Below are 27,919 nucleotides of genomic sequence, written 5' to 3'. Positions count from 1 at the left end.
ACCCAGGCCAGTAGAGTGTGCATTTGGCTTCTGTGTCCACCTCTATCTTGCTTTTCCTCGTTCGATCATCCAACCACTCTTGTTTGAGGAATAGCTGGCTGGTGCGACTGCCTCCATTTAAAAAAAAAACAACCAACCGATGCATGTGGCTCGAGGCATCTGATGCCACTGGATGAACCGAGGGCTCTGACTGATTTGTGGCAATCACCTGGCCCAGGAACTGGTTATGCTGGTCACTGACATGATGCTGCAACGTTTCTTCACCACCATGTTAATGTAGGCTCTCATGATTTTGGTGATCTCCCCGACCTAAAGAGAGAGAGAAGAATGTGATTAAGTGATCATTTGATGGCAAAATTAAAAGAGTTAATACAGTACATTGGCATTGCATTTCTATAAAGTTAGGGGATTCACTAGAATATTTAAAAAAAGAAAATCAAAGCAGCAGAAGCCGAGACATTAAGGGCGTTAAAGAAGTGGATTAATCAGGCAAATATGAAAAATATAAAATAACAGGTAAAATCATAAGACAACATAAGATACGACTAAACTACTAAATAACAAGAGTGTGATGAACCACCAACTTAATGATTTTATTTACGTTCAGAGTCGGATCCCCATCAGGTCAAAAGATAAATTAAGTTATCCAACAGTTTATAGACCAAACAATTATTCAGTGATGGAAATAATCTGTAGTTGTAAGGATGAAGAAATAAATAAAGAAATAAAAGGTAAATAATGAATAATGACTCACCAGTGGCGTCTCAAAGAACATCTCCCTCTCGTCCACGATGACTTTGTAGGTACACGGCTGTGACGTCCCAAAGAAGGTGATGTGTTCGTACTGGAAGGTCTCCAGTGGCTTCGGTTCACCTCGTTTGTACACTGACACGTTGTCAGCGCTCACACTCAGCCACAGGTCATGAGGGAAACCACCTTCTTTACACTACAAAGGCAGAGGGAACATAGGAGACCAAAAAAGAAGAGGTTACTTGTCAGGTATTTTGTTTTTTTTTCACAAATCTCTGTGATCCATCATTTCCTCTATTGTTTTCTCACCTCCACATCAAACAGAGTAGATCCATATCCAGGCCACTCCTTGATAATGCTCATGTATTTCAGCATGGCCTGATGCTGAGGCGTTCCCTGCAGCCGGGTCCACTTCTCCAGAACACTCGTCCGTGTGGCCGACGTCTCCTCCTTCACCCACATCTCCAACATCTGCTCCTCCTCCACCTGCAACGACATGGGTCAGCCAATCTATGAAGAACAAACTATCAAACTATCAATCAGGCGGTCAGTCAGTCAGAACGCAGTTTCTTGGGAGGTCCAGCCGTCATTTAGCAAACCAGACTGATTTGACTGAGCTTATGGGAATTCAGCAGAATGCATAAATCCATCACGTCACGTCACACAAATATGTCCCTGTGGATGGTGTAAAATTATGCATGTCCAATTCAGTAAGCTCTGCTGAGTGTTCATTTACGGGCTAAGGCTTTACTTCCACCACTGACCTTCTGCTTCTTCAGGGACCCGGTCTTGAAGCTTCTCCTCAGGGTGCCGTCCAGGAAGCTCGGGGTCCTTCGTTTCTCTGCCCCTCCCCCGACAACTCCCTGTAATCCTGCCGTTCCTTTCCCATCTCCTGCTCCTCCTCCAGCTCCTCCGGACCCACCTGCTGCCCCGACGCCCGGCTTGGTGGAGTGGATGATGCGATTGCGCAGACGTCCGATTGGATAAACGTTTCCCAGGCTCCACCCGGCCCTCCCTGCCCCGTCGCAGTGGAGATACTGGAGACGGAAAGCGGCCAGGTGCTGCAAAGTCTCCTCCGAGGCCGGGAAGTGACCACTTATCAAAGACTCGTGAGCCTGAGAGACAAAACAAGTAAATGACATGACAAGACTTTCATTTTGTTCCTTTTGCAGCAGTGTTGGGGTAGCATAAGTAATACACTGTATAAATAACGTTACTTTCCCCAATACAGATGTGAAACATCATTTAATTGATCACATATGGTGTACAGAGGTAACTGAACTTTTGTGCTTTTTGGATAATTATTCCCTTTTAAAATTCCAAGGCCAATACATTTGCTTTGATATAATTAATATAAATAAATTATTTTAAATTGAATTTACAGAAAGAATAATAATATTACTCTATCCAACTCACATCAGTTTTCTTGATAAAGCCCTAATTCACTTTGTGTCAATCCAGACATGTTCTACTTTGATACAACCCGATATAGATTTATGAAATTAACTCAAGTAATCACTAGTGCTATTAATGTTCAGAGAGAAATACTTGACCTCATTTAAATTGGAAGAAGAGTAATGAGCAATTAATAACTGGTTCCTTCTTTTCAAGACAAAGCTCACCTGCTCAAACATGAAAGCAAACTCCACTCCTTCCTTTGGCATGCTCTCTACGTCCAAGAAGCAGTAGAGCTTGAAGTAGAGTTTCCATTCTCCTTCCTCCTCCTCTTCTTCGCTGCCTGCCAACCTGGAAAAATACGGACACAGGTCAAGTAACCATATTGATGAAAACAATCCACCAGCCCGTTGGAAAGCACTCTAAATATAAAGACTATATGACACCTGACAGCGACATGCATACCTCTCAAACTTGGCCAGAACATCGGCCACAATCACTCTGCTCTCCAAAGCTCGGTCTGTGCAGGCGTTGTGTTCAAACAGAGAAAACAGGTTCTTGCTCTCCTCCATGGCCAAACCTCTGATCAGCTTCTCCACAACCTGCAACATGAAAACACTGACCAGTTTGTAACAGCACACTGCAATTCAAGCACCAGCTCTTGTACTGCGTCTTAAAATCAGGGAGAGGAGGATGTGTCAGTTTGTGAGAGTGTATTTCTACGTGTACCTCTCCAGCTGTGGTGTGTGAGTTGATGGAGATCTTGCAGGAGCCTCCTCCGTGGCAATAGACGGTGGTGCTCATCTCCTGTCTCACCAGCAGGGCGGCGATCTCCTCCTGAGAGGGAACAAACTCACGAGTCTTGGTCTTCTTCAGGGATTCCCCGACGAAGCTGGTGTAACGCTCGATCTCCGTGCCGGGATAACGCTCTCGTACCCTGAGTGGGATCATATTTATTACACATTTGCTCTATGATGGATTTATCCAAAACAAAAGCACGTTCCATAAAGCAGACGCACACCTCTTCAGGTGAAAGCGGAGGTATCTGAGGATGACTCGACTGGGCAGGAAGGTGCAGCTCATGCAGGTGAGCAGATGCCAGTGTGCCCGATTGGCTGGGCTGTTGGGCTGAGGCACATGATTGGTCTGCTTGATCACCTGACAATATACCTGAAACACAGAAATGGAGTGTTTTGAGATTCAATTTGATGGCAAACAAACATGTAAGATTCTGACGAAACATACTTATTATATTATTATATATATTATATTAAGGTTAAGTTTCTATAAAGATTACACTACACACCACTGTGTTTGTCCATTCAATATTAAATCTGTACACTTTATTAACAGAAGCTTTTTGCTGTTGAGATTAGAGAAGACAGTAAAAAGAGTACCTCATCCCTGAGAGGGCGCAGGTCCTGGCAGGTCTGCAGGATGCCCTGAATGATGGGCACCGTGTCTGCCAGCGTCTCCATCTCCTGCAGTGAGTTGAAAACTCGCACAGCCTCATCCTGCAGACTGGCATAGCCCTGCTGCCTTTGAACTGCACACAGACAAAGATAAAAAAGGTGAACAAAGACAGAGAAGAAGAAAATGTAGCTGTAGCTCATCGATATGACAGCAATAAAAAGGACATCATATGATTAATGTGATGATTTAGCGGTTTAGAGTAATTAAAAAAAAATGTATAGGACATATACTAGAACTGATATTCAGCAAATAATGAATGTAAGTGTGCAAATTGTTCTTTATCTTTGTGCTGGCATGAGCAAAAGATATCTATTCATTTGCGCATACATTTAAATTGAAATGTTTGGTTTTGACCTGCAGAGGGCAGTATCATGTATGGGAGCTTTTAGTGCACACCGAATGTGAAAAGAAGAAGACAATAAATAAACAAAAAGAAGAAAAATTGCTCCTCTTGGGGGGATTTTAGGCTGCTGAGTTTGACTTACGGCTGGGGACCTCTCCGTAAGGGAGCGGCAGCAGAGGGGAGTGCAGAGGATGCTGAGTGTATCTGAGGATGGGATTCCTCCTGTACATCTGCTCCACGATGTCTGGGTTCACACTGTTCTCCTGAGAGGACAAGAAGAGGTCAAATTCAACTTAGGAGTCAGTGTGTGTTGGTGAGTTTTAAAAATGCTTGCTTAATAGGTATGTGTGTTCTACCTTGATGTCTCTGATGAGCTGCAGAGTCGGGGTTTCTATGGGGGTCTTGCTATCTATGACTCCCTGTACGGCAGCTGTCCACCTCATGGCCTCATTCAGCATCTTGGTGTAGAGGCGGTAGGAGTGCTTCCTCCCGTACACAATGATGTTCCAGTAACCTGTGAAATGAGGACTCAGTCAGCAATGTAAAACCGGAATTATCTCTTAGCAGGTAGTCTCAAACCTCCTACGTCTAATCCCGGATTAAACCTGCCCTTTCTGTCTTTTCCCTTCCCTTCTCTTTCCCCACCTGTCTCCTTGTGCACCCGCTCATCGGGCTGAATGACGGAGCAGAGCGAGTTGAGGACCAGAGTTCCCATCTTGGAGGAGTTTCGCTCTGAGCTCTTGTAGTAATCCAGGGAGTTGTGGGTCAAAACAAACCAGCGCTTCTTCAGCTTCAGGGAGGTGCTCTTAGCATTCGTCTTCATCTCCTTTTGAAGCCAGCCTGAAAGGTGACGAGTCAGGAAGAGAGAGAGGAGGGAAAGATGTAAAGAATCTGTACAGGATCAGCAGAATTATGCAATTATTCAACGTCAGCATTGATCCCCAAGGCTATTTATATTGTGACGAAATCTCATATTGAGATATTCTAAACCAAAATCTGTCCCAACATGTGGTCCTAAATAATCCATATTGTGCTGACTTTATTTAAATGGTAAATGTGCTATATTGTAAAGAGAGTTCCTGTCTCTTCTACGGCCCCAACAAACAATTTAAAACATCTATGCCTGACACTATGTTACATGGCTTATAATAAGTCCACATTTTATTTTTAAAAAGTGATGAAATGAGTTTTCACCTCTGACGAGGAACTCCTGGCCGTCTATCCTGGCGTCTCCTTTGGGTTTCTGCAGCAGACTGATCCAGTGATGCATCTCCTCCGGTGTGTCACTGTTGCAGTGGATCACTCGGTTGGCCGTAATGATGACAAAAGAGTTGGGCCTGCAAAGGTCAAATGATAGTTTTTAAATAAAAAGAAACACCTTAATATACGTCAGGACACTTAAGGGTTGTATTTAAGTGATTGTGATTGCATATTGGGTTTTCCAGTTTTTTACATATATGCTTTGAGATCAACCAAGGATCAGAACAATTGTTAGAAAGAGCTTTTTTTCTCTAAAAATTTAAGCTTATCTTCTGATGTCAAATTCAATAAATTTGGAAAACATGAAAAAATAATGAAATGGACCTCGACATGCAAAGTGAATCAGCATTTCCTTTTTTTTAATTGTTGATCCAACTTACCGATCAGGGTTGTCTGAAGCACAAACAGAGTCTATCAGCCCCACGTCAAGAGTTCCCTGAAGAACGAAAGAACAAGACGAAAAAACAATTTTAAATGTGAATTATTGGTGCACAATTGCTTCTACAGTCACATGTTAGAAATTATAAAGTGATGTAACTCAACACAAAGAGCTCTTAACTTTAGAGAGACCCTTTTTCTTTAACCTTTGTGTTTTTTTAATACTATACATTTGGCATGGTTGGGATTTTATTTCTCGTATTTTGGAAGTCCAACTTTAGGTCCTATATTAGGTCTACACTCAGACCCTTAAGCAAAACAAAGCCCTGGTGAGATACAAGGGTTACAATGAGGCGACATTGTGACAGAGGAACAACTTAAACACATAACAGGTTACTGGCATGTTGTTTTTCGAGACTGACCACAGCGTTCTTTGGGTTGGCCTGTTCATGGGACATCTCCATCAGCTGCTCTGGAGTGCACACGCGCACTTTACTGAGCACATTAAACCACCCACTGCACAGAAAGAAAGAGGAGTCATCACAAGTTTCAATACATGAATCTACTCAGCAGCCGAAGTAGCCGTTATCTACAAAATCACTCAAGTCTCCAACACACCTTGCGTCCTCTGGTGACTCAGCAAACACCTGATAGGTCCTCTCATCTGTCACAAGGTTCAGAGCGTTCTCCTTTTCATGATTATTCACTATCTCCCTGTAAAAACACAAAAAGGGCACATCTCAAACATGCAATTAGGGGTTGTGTGTGTGTGTGTGTGTGGGTGTGTTTGGCACTGGAGCTTCCTGGTAATCTTACTTGGCAGCTCGGATGTCGATGGTTCCCTTCAGCTTCTCCTCGCTGTCGTTCTCGTAGTACATCAGCTTGTTGTCCCTCAGTACAAACCAGCGCATCTTCCAGTTTCTGAGGTAGAACAGACACAATGAAAACAAAGGCCAAGACAATCCATTCTGGACATTACATAGGTTTATGTGACTCTATAACTGATACATGCACGTATTGGACTTCATATCTAGAATACAGATTCTTGCATATATAGAAGGGTGGAAGTAACTATACACAAAATCTATGTAAAGCTTTATTTTGATGCACTTTAGGATTGTATAGTTAAAGTAATCACATTACTTAATGTTGAAAATAAAATATGCATTCATAAAGATAAATTCCAGGACCTGGAAAAGACTAAGTTATATAGAGTTTTAGTGTTTTTTTATCCTGAGTCTTGTTTAAATTGTATGCAAACAACCTTGTGTTGTGTTATGTGCCATTCAGAGTTTATTTTGTTTATCTTTTATTTTTTCTGCATGTCCATAAATTGGATTAAATATGTGTATTTTGTCTAGATATTCTTCATTTTCTGGTTCTATGAATATTTTTTAGAGTAGGTTGTTTATGATAGAATGAAACCAAACCAAGCATGAAACAACATCCTTTCTTCTGAAAAATTCTCTCTTTTTTTCTTTTGACTTTTTTGAAGTAGACTAAGTAGAACCAGGACTTGAAAAGTAAAATCTCAGTAAAGTCAAAGTACATCAGCTTGACAGGGACATTGAAGTCTTCCAGCACTGCAGAGGACTCAAAGCATTGCGTTAGATAAACATGTGATCCCAACACCTCAACAGGACACACGACCGATGGTCATTCACATCAAAATTGCACTGGACAGCACTTCCAACAGAGATTGTGATTTTAAAAAGCATGCAGGCTGCACTCAGTAACAACTACAACAACCTCCGTGAGAGAGTGGAGAGGCCTCCTCCCTTCTTGTAGAGCCAGCCGGACTTGAGGGACTCTTGTTTGGACCGGAACCACATGAAGGTTTCATCCTTCAGCACACACCAACGCCTCCTCCACGGGATCATCAGACCAGCTGGAGGAGCAGAGAATAAAATTACCGTCATGAAAATGCATTTTAAAACTCAAAAGGTGGAGATGGTTTTCACTTGAGAATGAGATCTTTTGAGTTAAAAGTTAAAAAACACAGATGCCCACCCTTCATGTAGAGGTAGCCATGGAAGTACGGTGGTCCGTTTCCATTAAGTAGGGTCACTCTGCCATTAGTCACTTCTTCATCGGTGTCCATCATGCCGTCATGTTCATCGTCACTGTCTGCGTACTGCAACATCATACGATGACATCACTTGTTTATTTTAAATAACTACAAGTGAACAAGAAAAAGTGCATTGCATTATAAGATTTTCTATATACTGAGTACATTTTTTTTCATTTGTTCACTGCATAGCTGCTCATACATATCTGCGTGCACGCGTGTGAGGATGCGTGTGAGTGTGTGTCCTCACAGAGTCGGAGCTGCCTCTGTAGGACTCGATGCTGGCGTTGGTGCAGGTTGACTTCCTCGGGTGCTCTTCGTCTGTGACGGTGGCGCTCCCGCGGTTGCTCCCCGATACGGAGCTGTCGTCCCCGGCGGTGACGGACCCCTCCTCCTCCTCCTGGTCGTAATCTGACTCGGTGTCGGCCGGCATGCTGTAGATGGGCTCCTCCCCGTCCCCCAGGCTTTCCACCATGCTCACCTTCCTCTCCGGGTCTGCCTTGGCTCCATTTTTCTTCTCCCCCTGTCCTGGGGGAGGTGGTGGAGGAGGAGGGACAGGGGAGCCATCTCCAGGTGGAGGGAGAGGAGGAATTCCAGCAACAGGCGCACCGTCCGTGGGCAGAGGAGGTGGTGCAGGGGGCACTGTGCCCTCTGCAAAAGCAGGCGGAGGAGGCGGGAGGTGAGCAAATATGTCCTGATCGATAGGAGCGTCCGTCTCAGCAGGAGGAGGGAAGTCAGGGAGAGGGATGCACTCCTCCTCAGCGTGAAAGCCCTCGTCCACCTCCTCCTCTTTAGACGCACCCCTCGTGGCACTTGCAGCTTTTGGAGCTTTAGCCTCCGCAGCAGGCTTGGCTGCGGCCGCTCCCAGCGAAGTGTCCACGCCTCCGAAGGTCGAGAGGTCGATGAGCTCCGTGGCCTTGCGAGACGCCTCCTTCGTCATCCGTTTGAGCTCGGCATCTCGGCGGAGTTGAAGCTCCTGTTTGGAGGACTCACACAGCTGGGACACCTCGTCCTCTCTCTTCTTCTGCAAGCGGTCGATCTCTCGCTCCAACTGCAGGATGTCGTCCATCTGCCGGGTGTCATCCTAGATGGGAGGAGAGAAGAGAAAAGGGCAGATGAAGCGCCAAAATTTGCTTCAATTAGTAAATCAACGGGAAAAGGATAAGGTGCAAAATCAAGTGTTTTAGAGTTAAGGGAGAAAACGCACTGAAGAAGAAGCACTGTCCTCTGACGATTTAGCCTTCTCTGCTCCTTCATTCGCTTCCTCCTGCTCCCCTTCGCCCGCCGCCTTCTTCTCCTCCTCGTCTTTCTTCTTCTCTTCTTCCTCCCTCTTCTGCTTCTCCTCTCTGAGTTTTCGAACTCGCGTACGCGCCACCTGACCTCGCCGGTGTTTCTGCAGCACCAGCGTGGCCTTGCGTTGCTTCACGAACCGTCGGCGTTGGATGTGCTTCCTGAAGTGCTTCTGAAGGGTGACGACACTGGCGCGGACACACTTGAAGTGCTTCCTGTGGACAGAAAAGGGTAAAACGTATATGACACGGTGAATAAGAACTTGCACGCAACATTGTACAGGAATGCCGACAATTTGAGTTCCTATTAGGAGGGTCTTACTTGGCAGAGAAAGTGAGTAGGTGGGCTCGAATTATCATGGCAGCTTTGCGTCGGACGTCATCTCTGTCTTTCTCTAAACGCTGCTCAAGAGACTCTTTCATAAACACCTGCAGAACAATGGTGAAAGATTAACCATGTATTGTTGCAAGTGGTGGTGGTTCAAAACTTCTGTCATAATAGCTTTCTGATGTCTGAAAAGGTGTTGCCAAAAACCACTAAATCTTACCTTGGTCTTGCCTAACTGCCAGTCTTTCTTGGTCTTGTCATATTTGAGGAGAAGGTCTGTGTTTCTCTTCTTATCATCTCCTGCTGCTGCTGATGATGATGATTTCTCTTTCAGAATGATTTTATACCTGGCAGGCAGAAAATTAAGAGGACACATTGAGAGAGATCTCAGCCAGGTTAACCAAACACACACACAACTGAGATAAAAGATGAGATAAAGGTAGATTTAGAGATGCTTACCGAGAGACGAAATCTTTGAAAGTTCTGCGGACGGGGAACCCGGCCCGACGGATCTTTACAGTCTCCAACATCCCAGAATACCTCAGCTGGTTCAGGACAACTTCTGGGTTAAACACACTTGGATTCTACAAGATAAAAAAACAACACAGATTGTTTAATTTGGAAATTCATTAGGTGAAGTATCAGCATTAATGTGAATTTGAGAACCGAGACTGAGACTGACCTTTTCCATGTTGGGCTTAATGCAGCGAATGAAGAAAGGGTTGGATACACTCAGAGAGCCCATGAGAGCATGGAGGGAGTCCTGAGAAGACAGGGATGGTAATATATTAAAATGTGTGTGTGAAAATATTAAAAAAGTGAATTTCTTTCCCATGGCAGTGAACAAAATGACCATAGTAACTCCTTCAATGATCATTACATGTAACAAGTTCTTATGTCTCAGTAGGGCTAAAACTGAACTAATTAAACTATTAGTTGAGGGACTGACAAATAATGATTTGTTATATATCAAAGAGAAATGCAAAAATTCACTGTTTCCAGTTGCACGGATTTGCTGATTTCTCTGTTTTATATCACTATAAAGTGAATTTCACAAGTTTTGACACTTTAAAGTCGAAGTACTTCATTTTTATCTATCACTATTCTTTAGTTACTTTGTTATGAGTCGATCGTATCGTCTCAAACTGCTTGCATCACTCACCCTGAACTGGGAGCTCACGGTGGGTTTGCGTCTGGCCGTTCCCATCTTTTCCTCATTGTTCCTGCTGCCGACCTTCTCAAACAAGTCGTAGATGAAGTCCAGTCTGAGAGGCAACCGAAACATGATGGATTACACACAGACGTCACATCAGTGGAAATACTAATGATGATCAAAAAATCAAATCAAAATATTATTGCTTGCAGGGTGAAAATGTTGACATTTTGAATTAAAGGTTTTCATCCAATAATGAAAGTGTTTTAATCGTCATTATAATAGAACAAATTTGCATCAAAGATTCATATCAGCTAAAAAAACTCAAATATTTTTCTTTGAATGACATGAACTTATTACTTAAAACAATCTCAGGACTTTTAACAGTTCCAACAAACTATTCGTTGAATGTATCTGAATGCCCTGCCTGCTGTCCTTGAGCATGTTTAGGATGTCGTCTCTGAAGGTGTCTCTGTTCTTCTCCAGGATCCCTTTCACGTCATACAGGACCTGCCAAAGACAGACAAGTTCATCGTAGCTCTCAACAGACTTCACTACAATTACAAATACAGTATGTCGATATTATGAAGTGGATCAGTTGTACATCACTCACCTCCCCGGCATAATGTTTAATTCCAAACTGATGATCAGCGAGTCTGGGCTTGACGTAGTAAGGGTTTGTCTGCAGAAAACAGGAAAACAGCGCAACAAAATAAAATATAGTGTGACGTTTAATACCAGCAGCGGCTCAACAATACCTTCTTTAAAAACTAAAGACCCACAGAGTGTCTGCTGTGCAACTTCTCCAGCAGAGTGAAGTCTGTTCCTTTGGGAAATCGACTTTCTTCATTCACAAGTGCCAACAGACCCAGTTTCTAAGAGAGAGACGGTAAAAAAACATCCGGTTAATGCATCAGCACCACTTTCTCAGACATTAGTCCAATATGATTAGATCAGTTTACAAAGTCTGAGGCGTCAAGCACAGCCTTTATTCTAACCGACTTCCACCAAACTCTGATTGAGAGAACGCTGTTAAGTTGGTGCTACAATGACTTTGAAACATTTGATGGCATTATTACGGCTCTCTTCACGTTGCGAGTTATGACGTATCCATTTCCTACCTTCTCTATAAGGTCGAGACACTCTGCATTGTCCATCCAGTCTATTGCGTCCCACTGGACGCCTTCCCTGTGGAGAGTTAACCCAAAACAGCTAGTGTACACATAGAAAACTGGTGTACAGTATTTCATTGAATAAAGGAAAAATATAAAAGGAAAAAAAGATTGCATGGTTATGAATGTACCAGCTAACTAATTCTGTTTTTTACATTTAAACTCTTCTTGTAATGTCATTTGTAACTGTGTTTAGAAACAGATAAAGTTATCATTATTATTATTATAATTATTAGTATTTCTGTTGTGATTGTTGTTGTTGTCATTATTACTACAACCTTGAGATTGTCCTTAATTTACTATTCATAGGAGCAGACGTAATGATTTGCATATTTGGACAATGGTTATAGTTTTAAAACATAATTCTGTTCATGTGGTGACATACATTTATATTTGTATTGTATCTAGATTGATGTTCAGACCTAATGTTTGTATTTGATCCCTTAAAGTTTATTTTTTTATTTTTCATATTGTTATATTGAAGTTAATAACTAATTAAATCCCTGACAAACCAACTAACTGGTAATATGTAAGTAATTGTTTACGCAGGTTTGTAGATAGATATACTGCATGTAGAAGTTCACCTGTTGTACTCTAGCTGCTCCAGGGAGAAGATATGCTTGTTGAAGTACTCCTGCAGTTTCTCGTTGGCATAGTTGATGTTAAACTGCTCAAACCGATTCACCTGGAAGCAAAGACACATATCTCATACAAACATCTGCATGTGTGGATGAGAATGAGAGATACTTAGAGAACAGCTTCCCGCTTAATAATTCAAAGTTCTGACCTCAAAGTTCTCGAAGCCAAAGATGTCAAGGATGCCGATGGATTTAAAGTTTTCCTTCCCTTTGATCTTCTGATTGATCTTGAGGATGATCCAGGAGAAACACTGGGAATATAATGCCATGGCTACAGAATCCCGGGAATCCACGGCCTGTAGGGATGAAAGAGCACGAGTGTGTCGGGAAGAGCCAGAGATCAATCGAGAGGGGGAGAATAACTGTTTGCATATCTGTGTACGCTGACCTGCTCTATAGTGAGTGGCGAGCAGATCTCCTCTCCTCTGAGGATTATGGAGCGCTGAGTCAGGACTTCAGACAGCTGGAAGGCATCCAGGCCCAGCAGCTCACTGGCATTAGTGACCACTGAAAGATGGACAAAGACACGTGTCACTACTGCCGACACATCTTTCCAAGTTTTCCTTTTCCTAACTCAAGCCGTGCACTGACCTTGCTTGGTGGTGATCTGGGCTCCTCCTGCAGTCATGAACTCGACGTTTCCCAGCTGTAAGACTCCTGACAGCAGCTTAAACATGTCTCTGATCTCCTCCTCTGAGAACTCCAGCACCTTCAGCGCCTCCTACACGCAGGAAAAAGAGATTAGGTGCTACCAACAGAAGAGGTGCTTTTAACACTTTTTATCTCAGTGACTGCGAAGATAAAAAATGAATATAGTATGGTCGCTGATTCTGTATAAATGCACTGACTTAGAGAGGTTTGATGAATGGTGGTTTTAATTTCAGCTGTACAGACATTGCGACACTCAAGACATAAATAATTTTGACATTAAGAGGCAATGCACGGACTTCCTGTTACAAGATAAAACACCAAAGAAGACACTTTAATGTCTAAGGCGGGGTTCAGACTTCGGACATTCTAAGGACATCATGTTTATCAGTTGTATTTTATGCTATTTGCAGGCTGCAAACATCCCCTTAGTGTTTGGAACGAGGTATCTATATATCTTCAGATCATGATTACATTTTTTGTCCTTTAGTATGCCTTAGTGTATTTAATTTAACCGGTTTCTGTTTCATGACCTGCTGACAGTTTAATCAAAGGAAGAATAACCTGGCATGCGTAAAAATGTTGTCATGTTGGAAGGTCATCATCTAACTGGTTAACTAACGTGCTTAGACAGCTATTGTCTAGTGTGGCTAGTGTAAACCTAGAACGTCCGCTCGGATTACAAAGATAACTTATAGTTATATGGATAGTTTAGTTTCTGCCTCCAGAGCAGCTTTTGTCAAATGTTTGTAAAACTTAAATCTACTTGACAAAGAAAGGGACTCTGTCCCACTGACCATAACACTGTTATACAGTTCTTTGTCATTCAGGCTCTTGTCCTTCAGACATCCTGATTGGCTGAGGTAGTGGAAAGATTCGGGAGGGTCCTCCAGGAAGTAGAGGCCTGATGGAGAAAATACAATAAAATGTCAGCAGGGTGATATTGGGAGAGATGCACATTGAGATACTTAACTGCACTTACACGATATAGATGTAGTCTGGAGAAGTTGCTGTGAACTTAAACAAACATGCTTTAACTGATTAAAACAGGATCTGCTGCTAAAGATCTTTTTGTATCGACAGTTTGTATCGTGAATACTGTTTCACATCTGAAGGCACTGTTGATATTTGAACATCCGTATTCTTTTCCTTACTTTTATGGTCTTTGTTAGCTCCTGCCAGCAGAGCGTAGAAGATGTGGTAGTTTCGTTCTCCAGGATTTTGTCGCACCACTCGGTTCTACAGCAAAATCAATGCAGCAAAGCCACCATTAACATTTCATTATGATTCACAATGCAACACGGACAAATCACTCCCAATGAATTTGAACTTGATATGAGCCGGCTGCAGACGTGGTTACCTTTTCCAGTAAATCTGAAAGGTAAAGAGTCAAGGAAGCAACAATATCACTGAGTTCTTCGCAAACATACTCCTTTAGCACATCTTGTTATTCAACCAATAATAGAACAGAAATGCTGGTATATTTGATACAAATATACATATTTCGAACATAAATATGAGGATACAGTCAATGACGCAGCCTCCCTGGATGTTGCCGCCCTCAGAGAAGTGAAGTTGGATGAATTTCCCAAAGCGACTGGAGTTGTTGTTGTAAACAGTCTTCGCATTACCAAATGCTTCCATGATCGGACTGCACAGAGAGTAAAAACCTGCAGTTAGTGCCTTTTGTTTAGTGTGCATTTAACCGCGCATGCCGTATAGAATATAGTTCACCCACCATGTGCTGCAGAGGCCATTCATTACATGTTTCTCCAAAAGCAACATTATTCTACTCACTTTCACTTATCTATAGAAACCTGACTGAGGAAGCACGCTCGGCTTCATATTAACATAGTCAATCACTGCCATTAGTGCCCAATACAAAGACTTTTGTAAAACTTGTGACATGGTCTGTAAGACCTTGATATTTTCTTTTACAAAACTTGAAACTTGACCTGGACGTCTTTTGAATTACTTGAGACTTGATGGGGACTTGACCCAAAATACTTTGAAACAGCTCTGGCAGTAATTGTAAAGGAACAGGAAAGTGTTTCTTCTTCATTTTGCACATCTGTACCTGCTCTGTACAATGGCCTGCTCCACTCGTGTACTTTTCTCCGATGGAGCAGTCCCGGACGAGTTCTGGCTCATCACCGACAGGAACTGAAGCAACAGTTTGGTGCTCTCCGTTTTTCCTGCCCCCGATTCACCACTAGAGTACACACACACACACACACACACACACACACACACACACACACACACACACACACACACACACACACACACACACACAAACACAAACACAAACACAAACACAATTTAATTAAATACACTGTGACCTTCTCTGACGTTCCCATATCTCAACTGCTCTGGTTGTTTAATTGATATAAAGGTTTGATAGCTTCAGTAATACTGTATTAACTCCGAGTCTTTCTCAATCACGATATCAAGATGGACAAAGTCGAGTGTAATTGAAAGCATGATGAGATGTGTGACCCTACTACCAGATTAGCCAAGCAGGCCAGGAGTCATTAACCAACTTTACCCAGTGGTATTGTTTTGTTATTAGGATCAGTAGAGCGATGCCAGTTACTGATTTTCACCACCAAGGCAGATTCAATCTCTATTGCATCCTCTAGCCTTTCTGCATCTGATCTAAATGTACAAGACTTGTTATTTAAGATTGGCTCAGCTCAGCCTCTCTCCCCAAACATCCACTGAAATCAATGTCTGAAACTTGGAAATGCAAGTCTACTTCCTTTAGTCTTTACCTTCATTTTCATTCTACCTGTCTCTGCTCCAAGTACACAAGGGTGAAATAAATCCACCTACCAGCTCTCCTAAAGCTCACTAATCAACACATTATTATCTTGTTTGTTTAAAACATACAAAATCTGAAGTGTAAAATGTAGCTTTATGCTAAGCTATTTATGCTCAAGCAAATAAGACAGACATCCAAAGACATACAATAAAATGTATGTGCAACTCTGGGTAAGTAGGACAGTAGGAATTGTTGGATTTTCTAAAAGCGGAACTGCCCTCTGCCCTAATGCATGTTTGGACAGGCTGCAGTCCCCTGTGACACAGGATTTAATAAATGAATGGACTGATGGCTTGGGAGATAGACTGACAGATGGACAAAGAGGTAATTAGAGGTAAACCAGACAAAACAAAATACATTCCATGCTTGGAAATGTACCTGATGAGGACACATTGACTGTCGTGGCGTTTCCAGATGCAGCGGTAGCATTCATTGGCCACGGCAAAAATATGTGGAGGGAGCTCCCCTATATGGTGCTTGGAGTACAAGTCCACCCTCTCTGGGTCGTACAGACCTGAGATCTGCTTGTAGGGGTTGACGGCTGCCAGGATGCTGCCGATATTAGTCTGAAAAGAGTAAAGAAGCAACAATTTACGTTCCGTCTCTGCGTCATTTTTGTTTATTTGTTTCTTTTCTACAGTAAAAGCACGAAGACATACGCAAACATCACACTCTCAGAACACCCACAGTACAAATATGTGTTGATATTAATCTGGATTGGAGGATAAGGGAACACAGCAGGGTGGCGATCTGATAGTGCGAGTGACAAATCACCAGATTTTTATTAGAAAGCTCAGGTCAAATCAGTGATATGATAAGAGGAGGGAGGCTGGATTCCCATGTTGAGCTGTTTGTGCTGTAACAGTCACCTTGCTTTTTATCTCTCTGCACTAGAAACTAAAAAAAACGTGAAGTCAGCATGTCTTCCATCGTGTCATGTTACCCTGTCTGAGCATTTTGTGTACTACACTCATATAAAACTGTGCTGAAGGACACATATACACATAAATGCATGAGCACACAGTGACACAGAAAGCTGACCTACCCACACAGGGTAAATTCTTATGATCAGCTTAAGGGAAATCCATGCATGGACAATATTTCATCATCTAGATTAGGACACACTAGGGGAGGATGTTATTGGTCTGTTGTCTGGTAATCTTTCCGGTTTTCAGGCCTTCCAGATGTCTGACTTTCAACTCACCATGAACGTGATCAAAATGTAGTCATTTAAATTTATCTCAGTGTCATAAATGATCGTGTTTTCATGTCATCAATGGTCATGGGTGAGATAAACTCCCCAAGGCAAGGTGGGTAATGGAGTTTTATGGGCATGAGCTAATGCTTCTATTCATTACAGACATAAACATAAGCAAATTATCACAGCAATTCATTTCCGTTGTAATTATTGAGTCGGTTGCTGGATCCGAGAAAGACAACAGAGCATTTATACTACACTGTACTAGATTTACAGTGTTAATGTACAAAACCAACAAGAATCATGCATGTGTTTGTTACTTTTAGTGCGTTGCATTGAAAGCGTCATTATTTGTCATCACGGGTGTCGCCAATTCAACCAGGATTAAAATAAGAATTACAACTTTAAAGGCGTGTAGTTTAGTTTGTTTGCTCTTTTAACTCTCACTGAATGAGCTTCCCTCTTTTCCTATTTCACTCAGAGTAGATGTGTCTGATAAGATGATTTGTGTTTCCTTACTAAAAGCCTCATGCATGTAAAGATTACACCAAGACACAAACTTCCTGTACACAGTACACACACTTGGCCACATACATACACCCTCTCACTCATACTTACAAACACATGCGTCTATCAGAATGCACTTACATAGATGTTATCCTTCTGGTAGCGCTGGTACAGGTTGTGCATGATGGCGGCCTCGTGCAGCTCAGCCAGTGCTGACATGTCTTCCACCCCATTGATGCTGGATTGGTGCATAGCGTACACCCGCTCCCTGGTGAGCTCCGCCTGCTGCAGGTACAACACCTGGAAGACAACAAGATGTACAGACGGTCACTTATCACCTCTAAATGTCTCCACAAGAGACCCCAATTTCCCAAAATAGTCAAGGCACACTAGCATTTGACCGTGCAGCAGTCGTCATATCTTTTTACATTGTTTAAATTGTCTTTAAAAGAAGTCTACGAGTCTCACTTGATTTATTACCTCACTAAACATTGTGAACATGAGTTCATGGTCTCAATCGCTAGTTTCTAGTCTTCTTCAATACAGCATGATGTCCATTTAGTAAATGATGGTCCTGTTTGAATTCAAATAGCCGATAAAGGAGGGTATGCTTTAGGGCGTGGCTACCCTGTGATTGACAGGTCGCTGCCGCTACCGGAGCTGTATCAGGCGTCCCTACGTCACTCCAAATATGGTCACTGACGTTCACTGGTTGCAAAAACCAAGTTGATCACGGACAAAATCCAAGATGGCGAGGGCCAAAATGCCAAACTTGAACCTTCAAAGCCAAAGACCACAAAGCAACGGGTGATGCCATGACGAGTAACTCCACTTCTTAAATACAGTCTATGGTATTAAAGTGGGTTTTCCCTTTAATCTCACACGCTGAAACGGAGTGACGTGCTGTATTAAGATTGACTGCATTGCCTTTAGTATCATGCTGCTGTTACTTAGCATTGTGTGTGGTCAAGGTCATTTGAACAAAACAAAACAAAATGTCACAATACCTCTTCTGAGGTCAATGAAATACTTGAGTTGCAGCGGTCATGCTGCTTATGATGCCGATAATAAATGTATCTTGATCAGAGTGAGGAGGAACAAAGATCAAAAAGATGATTCCATTTTTAGCCGATTGTGATGCAACATGACGAAAATGCACATGATGAGAATACAGAGCGTCGTGGCTCTTCTTCTTAAACCAGACCCCAATCTTTATGTCATCCATCGCCATGGCAACTGGAGAGCAGGGGACAAGACGGGTGGGGAACCCGTCTTTGGGAGGGGAAGAAGAAGAAGAAGAAGTAGAAGAAGAAGTAGAAGAGAGAGAGAGTAACAGATCTGATCTGGCAGGGCATGACAGGTGAATTGCAGCTCAGTGTGTATTCATGTCAGGCACACACACACACACACACACACACATGAACACAGATAATCAAAGTCATTCTATTTCAGCATAAAGGTCATTCATTCATTTCAGCAAAATCAACTTATCTAAGAATAGAAACCACAGCCTTTACAGAACTGGCTTGTTAATGTCAGCTCAGTCTCACAGCCAGCCTCCACCCTGTTGTGTGTGTGTGTGTGTGTGTGTGTGTGTGTGTGTGTGTGTGTGTGTGTGTGTGTGTGTGTGTGTTATGTGTGTTGCTGTAACAGATGTGTTGGGAGTCGGTTGAGGGTGGCAGAAGGGCGCGCTGTAGGCGTTCAGACATCTTGTTCTTAAATAAATCTATTTCACTCCAGTAACTGTGTCTTCCACGGTACAGAGCTGTTGCGTGCAGACAGCTCTCTCGGGGCCGCAGCATCGTTTGCACATAAAATGTTGTTTGCGTCCAACACTTTTTTGCACTCCTAATCTTCTCTCTCTTATTGATCCAACCCAAGTCCAACCCATAAAGTCACTAACCTTTCCCCAATCACTCAGCTGTGATGAAATGTCCCAATTACCCCTCGTCCTCCATTACAGAGACCATAACTCATGTAGCTGTCTATCTTCACTATAACCCCGTCCACTTGTGTCTTCACCTTTTTAAAAGCGTGGTACTCAACAAAGGCACTGACATGTTGCTACCGAAGAACAATTACTTATATTCATGAGTGTTTCAGGCGGGGGGTCAATATCAGTGGCCAGTACTTGCAGCAAATGTGCTAAAACTAGGCTGCATCTTTTTCTTGATTTAGGTTTCATTTAAGCTATTCTTTGTAATAATTCAATTTCATGCAAAGTTTACAATTTAAATGTATTGTTAACTAAGTTTGCTTAAAATTTGATGATTAGTCAATCATGTTTCTGTTAACCCAGGTTTAATTCATATCTTTTTCTGCTACTCTCAACCTTTTAGGGCTGAGTTGATTTCACTTTTACATCTGTGTATGTGTGTAAACGTGTGTTTGGACTTTTCAATGTGTGTGATGCGCACGAGAGAAACGCTTGTCTGAGTGATGAGATGAATTTACATGCCTGTTAGTCATGGTTTCTGTCAGCTGTACACACGTAGAGACGCTTTCATACTGACTGTATTACATCCAGACCAGGGTTCATTTCTGTGTCTGTGAGAACAAAAAGACTCAAATTATATCTAAGTCTATTAGTTACTTATAAGGCTTTTCTCATTATTTTCTCACGTTATTAAATCTCTCTCTACCTCTCTCGGAGGAAGAGAGCATGCAGAGAGCATGCTCTCTTCCTTGTCTCTCTCATCCTGCTTTCCCTTTGTACATCACTCCTCTTTCATCCCTTCCCCTTCTTTGTCATTTCTCTCTCTGTTCTCTCAATCTCGTCCACGCTCACATCATCCCACCCTTCATTAATTTACCCCTCTCTCTTCTGCCTGCCCCACGCTGCAGCTTCCACATTTCAACCTCCCACGACTTCCTTTTTCTTCCTCCAGCTCTCCGCTTCAACTTTTCAATGCCAGTTCCTTAAACCTCCATCCTTATTTCTGATGGGCTCCTTCAGCTTGTATCAGTTTTTCTCTCTGATCTGCCTATCTAATGCACATGGATGCGTGTGTGTAGACCCCTGCCGGTAATTGTAAGGCTTATGGAGAGCCATGTCAATCAGAAAGTCAGGCATGTGTTGAATGGAGGAAGGACAGGACATCTCAAATGGAGGCCTGGGTCTTGGTTGTCAAAATTCACCTCCGCTTTCCATTGAATGAAAAAATCATAACGCTCGGTGCCAAAGGATAATCATCATCAAGGTTATTTTCTCTGAGTTAAGAAAGCTCCTTCCAGAGTCACAAAAGACATTAAACAACTGTTTTCACAGGCTGAGTGGAACTCCTCATGACGAGTAAACTCAATTTGATGTGTAAAATCTGTTTAGTGCTTCTAAAGAAGGATCTACCTCCAGTGGTGAGCTCTTTGTAAAAAAAAAGAAAACCTGGACATTAAATCATAAGATTAAAGCAAATAAATGTCTTGGCAGCAGTTCTGGGTTTTAGAATTGCTTCTAGCCAAAGCTGCTTTCAAATACAAAGGCCTTTAACGGCAGATAAAGCAGACGTGCTGCACGAAAATCATTTGGGACAACCCAGATGCAGATGATTCAGAGAGAGGAGGGATGCTATGAAGTGAGAAAGTATGTCAGTGACTGAAATGAAACGCAGCTGAAGTGGAAGAAGAAGGAAAAAGGGTTTTTCTAACGTCTCCATCTTCGTCTTCCCTCTGGTGGGTTTTAACACACGTTCTGTGCTTCTTGGTGCACATTAACACACATACACAGACAAACTACACTGTATGTGAAGACACACATGCACACAATAAGTTTGACTACACAGAGAGTCTAAAATGGGATACCTCATAGTCAATAATTCATTATTGGAGAGAGGAACAGAGGAAAGACATGGAATTAGTGAGAGAAAAACATTAAGAGAGTGAGACTGACAGACTGAAAGGGAGAGCGAGAGCGAGAGAGAGAGAGAGAGAGAGAGAGAGAGAGAATGAGAGTAATGCAGAAGTAGAGCATGGTTAACCAATTCTGATTTGTCTTCAGTGAAAAATTGTCCCCGAAAACGGCATTTGTCTGGGACAATTTTTAGCTCTGGATTAATACACATTTGGTACATTAGCGAGTAGTTACAGCAGGAGACAGCATGTATAGGATTAACTTAAAATAAACAATGTTCATGGTCATCGTAAAGGTGGTCTTGGGATGTATGTCATTGGTCCATACTGAAATAAACAATTGGATGAACTGGCATGACATTTTGGAAAGATTCATAGTCCCCAGAGAACGAATCCTCCTGACTTTGATGATTTCCTCTGGCACCACCAAGAAATTAACATTTGTGGTTTACAGTGAAATGTCTCAACAAATATTGAACAGACATTCATGTTTTCATCCTGATGAAGTGTAATCGATTTTGAGATCCCTTAACTTTTCATCTATCGCCATCTTCTGGTCAAATTTTCAAATCGGCTACATTTGCGTGACTAAAGACATTATAATAATACGTCATTAGTAAATGTAAGCATGCTAACGCTCTAGAATGGTGAATAGGGCAAACATACTGATAGAATTATTTTGAATTATTTATTTTCTCATTTTCGCAATAATATCGTTATCAGTTAATCTTTGGCCACGATAATCATTTTTTGAAAATCGGATATCTTGATAGCCCTAATTTCCCTCTCAACATTTGTCGCTTCTCTCTTGCAGGAAAATGACTGCATTCTTAACCTGCTTTGCTCGTGTGAATATACTTTCGTACACAGTGCATAGAGAGGCCTTCCTGTAAAGCCCTCTGATGTCTGAAACTACTTTGCATGATTCAGGAGGGGAGCCAGGGGACACAAGCCTCTTCATCTGACTTCACATATTAGCAGCAGCCAAAGAGAGGAGAAGGGACCAGAGAGATAAAGATAGAGAGAGAGAGAGAGAGAGAGAGAGAGTGAGAGAGCTGTGGGCACAGTGACCTATATACTCTGCAGACCTATATTCTCTGCAAGATACAGTATCACACAGTAGCCCACTGTAAGCAGCTGCAGCTCTCCTCACTGACCTTGGAACAGATCTGGTAGACCTCCATTGGTCAGATTAGGATTGGGGAAAACGGAGGAAGTATTTTGCATGATCCAACCCCTCAGATCAAAGAAGCAAAAGCAGCAGCTGCGGACAGAAACGCTGGGCAATTCACTTCATCTTTAAACCAAAGTGGTATAGTGAGCTCGTTTGGACTTGCTACAGAAGCCAGGTTATTGAGCTGAAACTGATTACTCCATTGGACCCTTCGCAATAGCAAATAATGGAAACTGTCAAACAAAGCACATTTCTTAAGTTAAATGTGCCAAATTCAACATTTCATTCAACCATTGCCATGTTGAGAGTCGTGTGGAGGCAAAGTGTAACATTAACTCCAAACTTGTGTTGTGCCTCTAAAAGTGCATCCTACCTAAAGTGACATGTCAGATGGTTTATTATAAAGGACCATCTGAGAAGATGTCATTGGATTGTCTTTGGTAAAGGACAAGCACTTTCAAAACACACTTGGCAGATGATTGGATATCAGGGCTGACGTCAACCGCTCAGAACGCCAGTCGGGAGCCAAAGTCAGTCGGAAGACGCAAAGAAAACATCGGTTTCATTTGTTCTTTGCTCTTCTTTCAATGAAGAAATACTCTCCAGTTCTGATATAACCAATGTAGCATCTACGCTAACTCTTTAGGAGCTGCTGTTGTGTTGAACATGTCGTCACACACACCTAAACAACACCCGTAGCTGCCAGTAGCTCCAGGATACCAATTGGTCTGAGCCACTGTGGCTCGGACACAAACACATTACTTAAAGCCTGACAAGGTGGATTTTTGTGAGATCTCTTGATTCTCGCGTGATTGTGCGATATCGTGAGAATCCAGCTGCCGTGCATGGTAACATTATTCCCCTTGTTGTTTCTTTTACCACTGATCTGGTACATTGGATTGGGAAGAGGAGGTTAAAAACAAGCTTAAACCCTGTTAAAGCCTTCTTTTCCCCACAGCACCCATTCAGCACTGGGGTGTGTGACACCTTCCATATGTCATCATCCTTTAATATTTAGCAAACCCACACTCATCCCACCCCAAGGGGGATCCCTGCTTCATTTTCCACAGATAAGGGACACTGCAGAGAGACAAGGACGATGAGAGACCGACAGAAGGCAAGAGACGAGAGAGATTCAGTGTTTGTGTGTGCCAGAGTTAATGTCATTATCTGTTACGAAGCGAGTGAGTAACTACGAGGTCCTTAGAGGGGTAGAAATATGAAACTGTGATGAGGAATCTGGGTCACGAGATCACACAGCAACAGCAACTTGTGTATGTGCCAAATCAGACAAAACTAGTAATTTTTGCACTTTTTATTAGGTGCATTTGACAGTGTGTCGGTTGTTCTGTGTGTGTGTGTGTGTGTTCAAGTCCAAAGTCATTTTGTGTGTGCACGAGGAGTAACGCATCCCTGCAGCATGTTCTGCGCTCGCGTGAGCTTTCGCTGCAGCTTTCACGCTAGTTACTGAAATCCAGGTCACATAACACACACCGTGCATGAATCATAACGTAATGTGTGTGTACATGCATGTTGGTGTGTGTGTACTGTTTAAGTGTCTGGATGCAGGTGTGTGTTACTCTTGCGTTGACTTCTGTCTGTATCTACATATTTTCCCATGTCCCGTTCATTGCTGTGTGGGTTTAAATGTGTCCTATAGAGACATACATTGGGACATCACAATTAGAGCCTGATGCTAACTCTCTTTCTCTCTCTGCTAAAGATCTTTGTCAGGCACAGCATTTCCTTGACATATCTGGTTATAAATACAAGTTTGGAAATATATATTTTTTTTAAATAAATATCCATTATAATATCCTGGAGCCTAAGGTCCAAGTTGCATGTTTCGTCCGACCAACAGTCTACAACTCAAAAGATATTCAGTTAACTGTTATATGACACAAGGTAAAGCAGCAAATCTTCACAAATGACAAAGTGGAACCAGTATATGTTTTAAAAGTAATCGATTAATAAAAAACTGTTGCCAATTCATTTCCTGTCAATCAACAAATGAATCAACTATTTTTTTCAGCTCTACTTTCATATACAAGCACAAGCCATTTGCAGCTCTGTTATCATCAGAATGTTCATTCATTATATCTTAATACCATGTATGTGCTCTATATTTATCTGCATCCACTTCTTTGCTGACCCAGTTTTACTCCAGTTTCATTCAAGTTGTCTCTTATCTAATGTAATCTAATCATATTCTCTACGCAGTAAGCTGCACAGACTTAAAAGGGAAAGGTAGAACCTTGGTCCGTGGATGAGATGTTTGTGTATGATCCAAGGTTTTTACAGATCCAATGAGATTGGTTTTACCCCTTGTTTTTTATCAAGGTAGTGACTTAAAGAATGACGCAAATACAGGCAAATTAAATGAGTTGACGATTGAAAGGATAGAGATTGAAAGCAGTTCAGAGTAGAAATGCAGCTCCGTCACATTGAAAGAAGAAAGGTGAAGTGGTTAAAGCATCTGTTAAGGATACCTCCTGGAGGCCTCCCTTTAGAGCAGATCTTCCACCTTTTGTTGTGTCAGGGATCTATAAATCAGCCAATATATTGGCTTGTATATATATATATAAATATATGTGTATATGTATCTATATATAGAGTACTAAGCACTCACTTGACTTGCAAGTCAAGTATATACAACTATTTTTTACTTGACACTTTGCAATGAAGAGAAAAGATGGTCACATCTTTTTCTATTCTAGAGTAGAGGGGCTAAAAGCTGGGGGATTGCAATCAATAAGATCACTGTCAAAAGATCCGTTAGCATGTAGTCAAAAATGACTGATAGTAGAAGAAAGAAGACAAAAACATTACACACAGTCAATTTAAATGAAATGGGTTTGCAGGATATTATCTGTTTCATGAAAACTCACTCATAGTAAGAAATGACTATGAATGATGTAAAGGCTTGCACATACACCCCTGGTGTTGTGAGTTGTGCTGATTTGACATGAAGGCTTGCCGTTTTGCAGCCACAGCATTTGTAACCCAGAATTGTTAATGTGGTGAACTGGGTCAGGGCCTGTCGATTACAGAACCAGAGTGACATGGCAGCTGGGAGCAGAACATGAAAAAGGAAAGTAAAAATAAAACAATCTCCAAAAAAATAGCCAAATGCTGTTAAATGTTGCATGTTTCTTTTTTTCTACCAGCCACCATTGCAGCCTCTATTAAAATGCCGTGAGGGTTCAGGAGGCTCTTTGGATATTTGGAATTAAAACTGTATATATGATCATGGGAACCAGGGGCAGAGCAACAGGGAGTGATGGGGAGCCTGGGTCTGTTTGCATGGGTCAGATCCTGTTTTAACAGGCTAAAGTACCCATCCTGCTGATTCTCTATCAAATATTCACCACCTCCTGCAGAGCTAACAGTCAAACACCAACCGCTAGCAAAGAGGGAGGGCAGAGCGAGGCAGGGAGGACTGGATGGGGGTTGGGGAGGGTAAGGACATTCATAATCCAGAGCAAAGAGAATGCCTGCTCCTATAACCAATCCTATTTTGGGAAAGGCCTGTCTCATCCCACTGTGGCCCCGATCAAGAACGGCGCAGCGGCTACATCAAAAGACGATGCTTTTAGAGCAGCATTTGGCCATTTTTTGTCCTCGTTCCATTGTGCATCTGTGAACGAGAGCCGAGATGTGGATGTTCTTTGGGGGTAAAAAGGAAGGATTGAGACTCTTGAATTCGGGCCAAAGAACCAAGTCTATTATTAGCTCCGTCTAAACGCTGCCAACTGGAGCGCATGTTATTGTGTGTGTGCCAAACACATCAGCCATCAAAAAAACATTAAATCCAACGTGTGCATGTTGCTCTGATACAGATTAGTTGAGCACACGCACGTACACACACACACACTCATAATGAGATTTAAACATTCAATTACATTATTTGGGCCGGAGGGTTGGTGTTAAAGGGCCGGGGCTGGAGCAGACGACCTGGCTTTGCCATTCAGACCAACTACAAGCTCTCCTGCACGTCTGACATCCTGAAATGTGCATTTGTGCTCCCATAATGCTCTCCATCTATTCTAGCGCTCCTCCTGAGGCTGAATGTGTGTCAGAGATGAATTTTGCATATATATGAGGAGGAAGAAGAGGAGGAAGGAAGGAACTGGGGCAGGAAAGTGGAGCATCATGTCCAGGAGTTTCTATCGATCCACGCAGGAGCGGATGAACCTGCACAGCTGCTTCACCTCCACTATGACCTTTATCTGAAAACTAATGCACAGTCAAGATGACATATAACAAGCGACTACAGCAGCTTTCATTCAGAAGTAATCTAATGCTGACAGTGTTTAAGATCATTGAATGTGTTTTCAGTCTGTAGAGTGTTTGCAATTTGCTTCCGTTTACTAAAAAAACAGTCCCCTTCACATAAATAATTAAAAAAAATTTCCAAATCATCACAGTTTTAGTGAGAAAAACCTGTGTACTCGTGAAAACATGGTAGCCTCTCTAAGGCTCCAACCATGAACAGCAACACCCGCGGTTTGAAATAAGCTGCAACCGCACCAGCACAGAGGGTTACAAACTTTCACAAATGGAGTCTTGTTTCAACAAAAGTTGACAACAGAGGGGTTATGAATACAGAGTGCAACTTGTTCCTGTTTGTTGCTCCAGCGCTGTCAGCTCCAGCGCCAAATGTTAGCTAAGCTGGCTAAACTACTTTTGAAACAGGCGCTGGTACAACCTCCTCTACCGTCTTCGGCTTCCAGCGCTGTCAGCAGCCATGCAGGAGAGGCGCTCGGTGGTTCGCTAGGATTGTAAAACTCAAATATGACTAAACATACACTTTTTATTTCTTTGACTTTGTGGAAACGGGATATTTTCTCATCACAGATGACAAACAGGCTTTAAGATGTCTTGCGGGTAAAACATGAGACTCATATAGGAGGTGAGGTTTCTTACCTCTCCATAGTCGGTTGTGACGACAAGCGTTCCATCTCCACAGGAGTTGACCGTGGCGGGAACCAGCTGCTCCTTCTCTTTGACCCAAACACGGGCCCCCTGGATCACAGACACACACAAAGACTGAATTAAAGCAAACAGTGCAAAAAAAGTGTATTTGGTTACGCAAAGTGCTGAACCCCCTGCTGACTAGAGTGGAGGTCTTAGCCAATGTGGTGGAGTCAGAGTTAGAATTAAGCTACTACAGTCTGTTGTTTACAGTTGACTGTCAGTAGATTAAAAGTGGTGCTCAGCAATAATCCGACATTCATACCTGCTTCACGCCATGAAGCTAGGCTTGAACTTGTCTCTCGAGCTCTCTTTTTATTCTTTAAACAACTATTAGTGCCACACTTTGTTACCTTAGAGAAGAGACTGTCTGAACATGTGCACAAGTCTCCTCCTAGCCAATAGGAACAACTATAAACCCTTTTGATTTCCAACATGGTCCTACAACACACGGTACAAACTAGTTCTGTTCAAGCATAACCTGACCCTTGACCCTGACAT

General features: G+C 42.4%; 1 protein-coding gene across 1 annotated transcript; it reads right to left on the bottom strand.

The window, feature by feature from the left end:
* Positions 1–204: 204 nt before the first annotated feature.
* Positions 205–27,919, bottom strand: myo10l1 (myosin X, like 1; the record flags this gene model as incomplete). The annotated part of the gene is made up of 43 exons (XM_079174674.1): positions 205–309; positions 755–946; positions 1,060–1,236; positions 1,515–1,865; positions 2,373–2,496; positions 2,611–2,747; positions 2,875–3,082; positions 3,167–3,315; positions 3,543–3,691; positions 4,104–4,224; positions 4,318–4,475; positions 4,607–4,801; positions 5,156–5,298; positions 5,602–5,657; positions 6,022–6,115; positions 6,218–6,313; positions 6,416–6,520; positions 7,346–7,487; positions 7,610–7,733; positions 7,918–8,751; positions 8,875–9,172; positions 9,279–9,385; positions 9,505–9,631; positions 9,744–9,868; positions 9,967–10,047; positions 10,447–10,549; positions 10,865–10,947; positions 11,051–11,119; positions 11,220–11,312; positions 11,559–11,625; positions 12,194–12,294; positions 12,397–12,543; positions 12,636–12,754; positions 12,839–12,968; positions 13,693–13,799; positions 14,050–14,134; positions 14,256–14,269; positions 14,422–14,546; positions 14,973–15,107; positions 16,098–16,285; positions 17,566–17,724; positions 27,371–27,469; positions 27,905–27,919. The coding sequence occupies 43 exons, from the start codon at positions 27,917–27,919 to the stop codon at positions 205–207; spliced, it is 6,237 nt and encodes a 2,078-aa protein (XP_079030800.1).

Source organism: Pholis gunnellus, assembly GCF_910591455.1.
Source record: "Pholis gunnellus genome assembly, chromosome: 15".
Lineage (NCBI taxonomy): Eukaryota > Metazoa > Chordata > Actinopteri > Perciformes > Pholidae > Pholis > Pholis gunnellus.
This window is presented reverse-complemented; position numbering and strand designations above follow the sequence as displayed.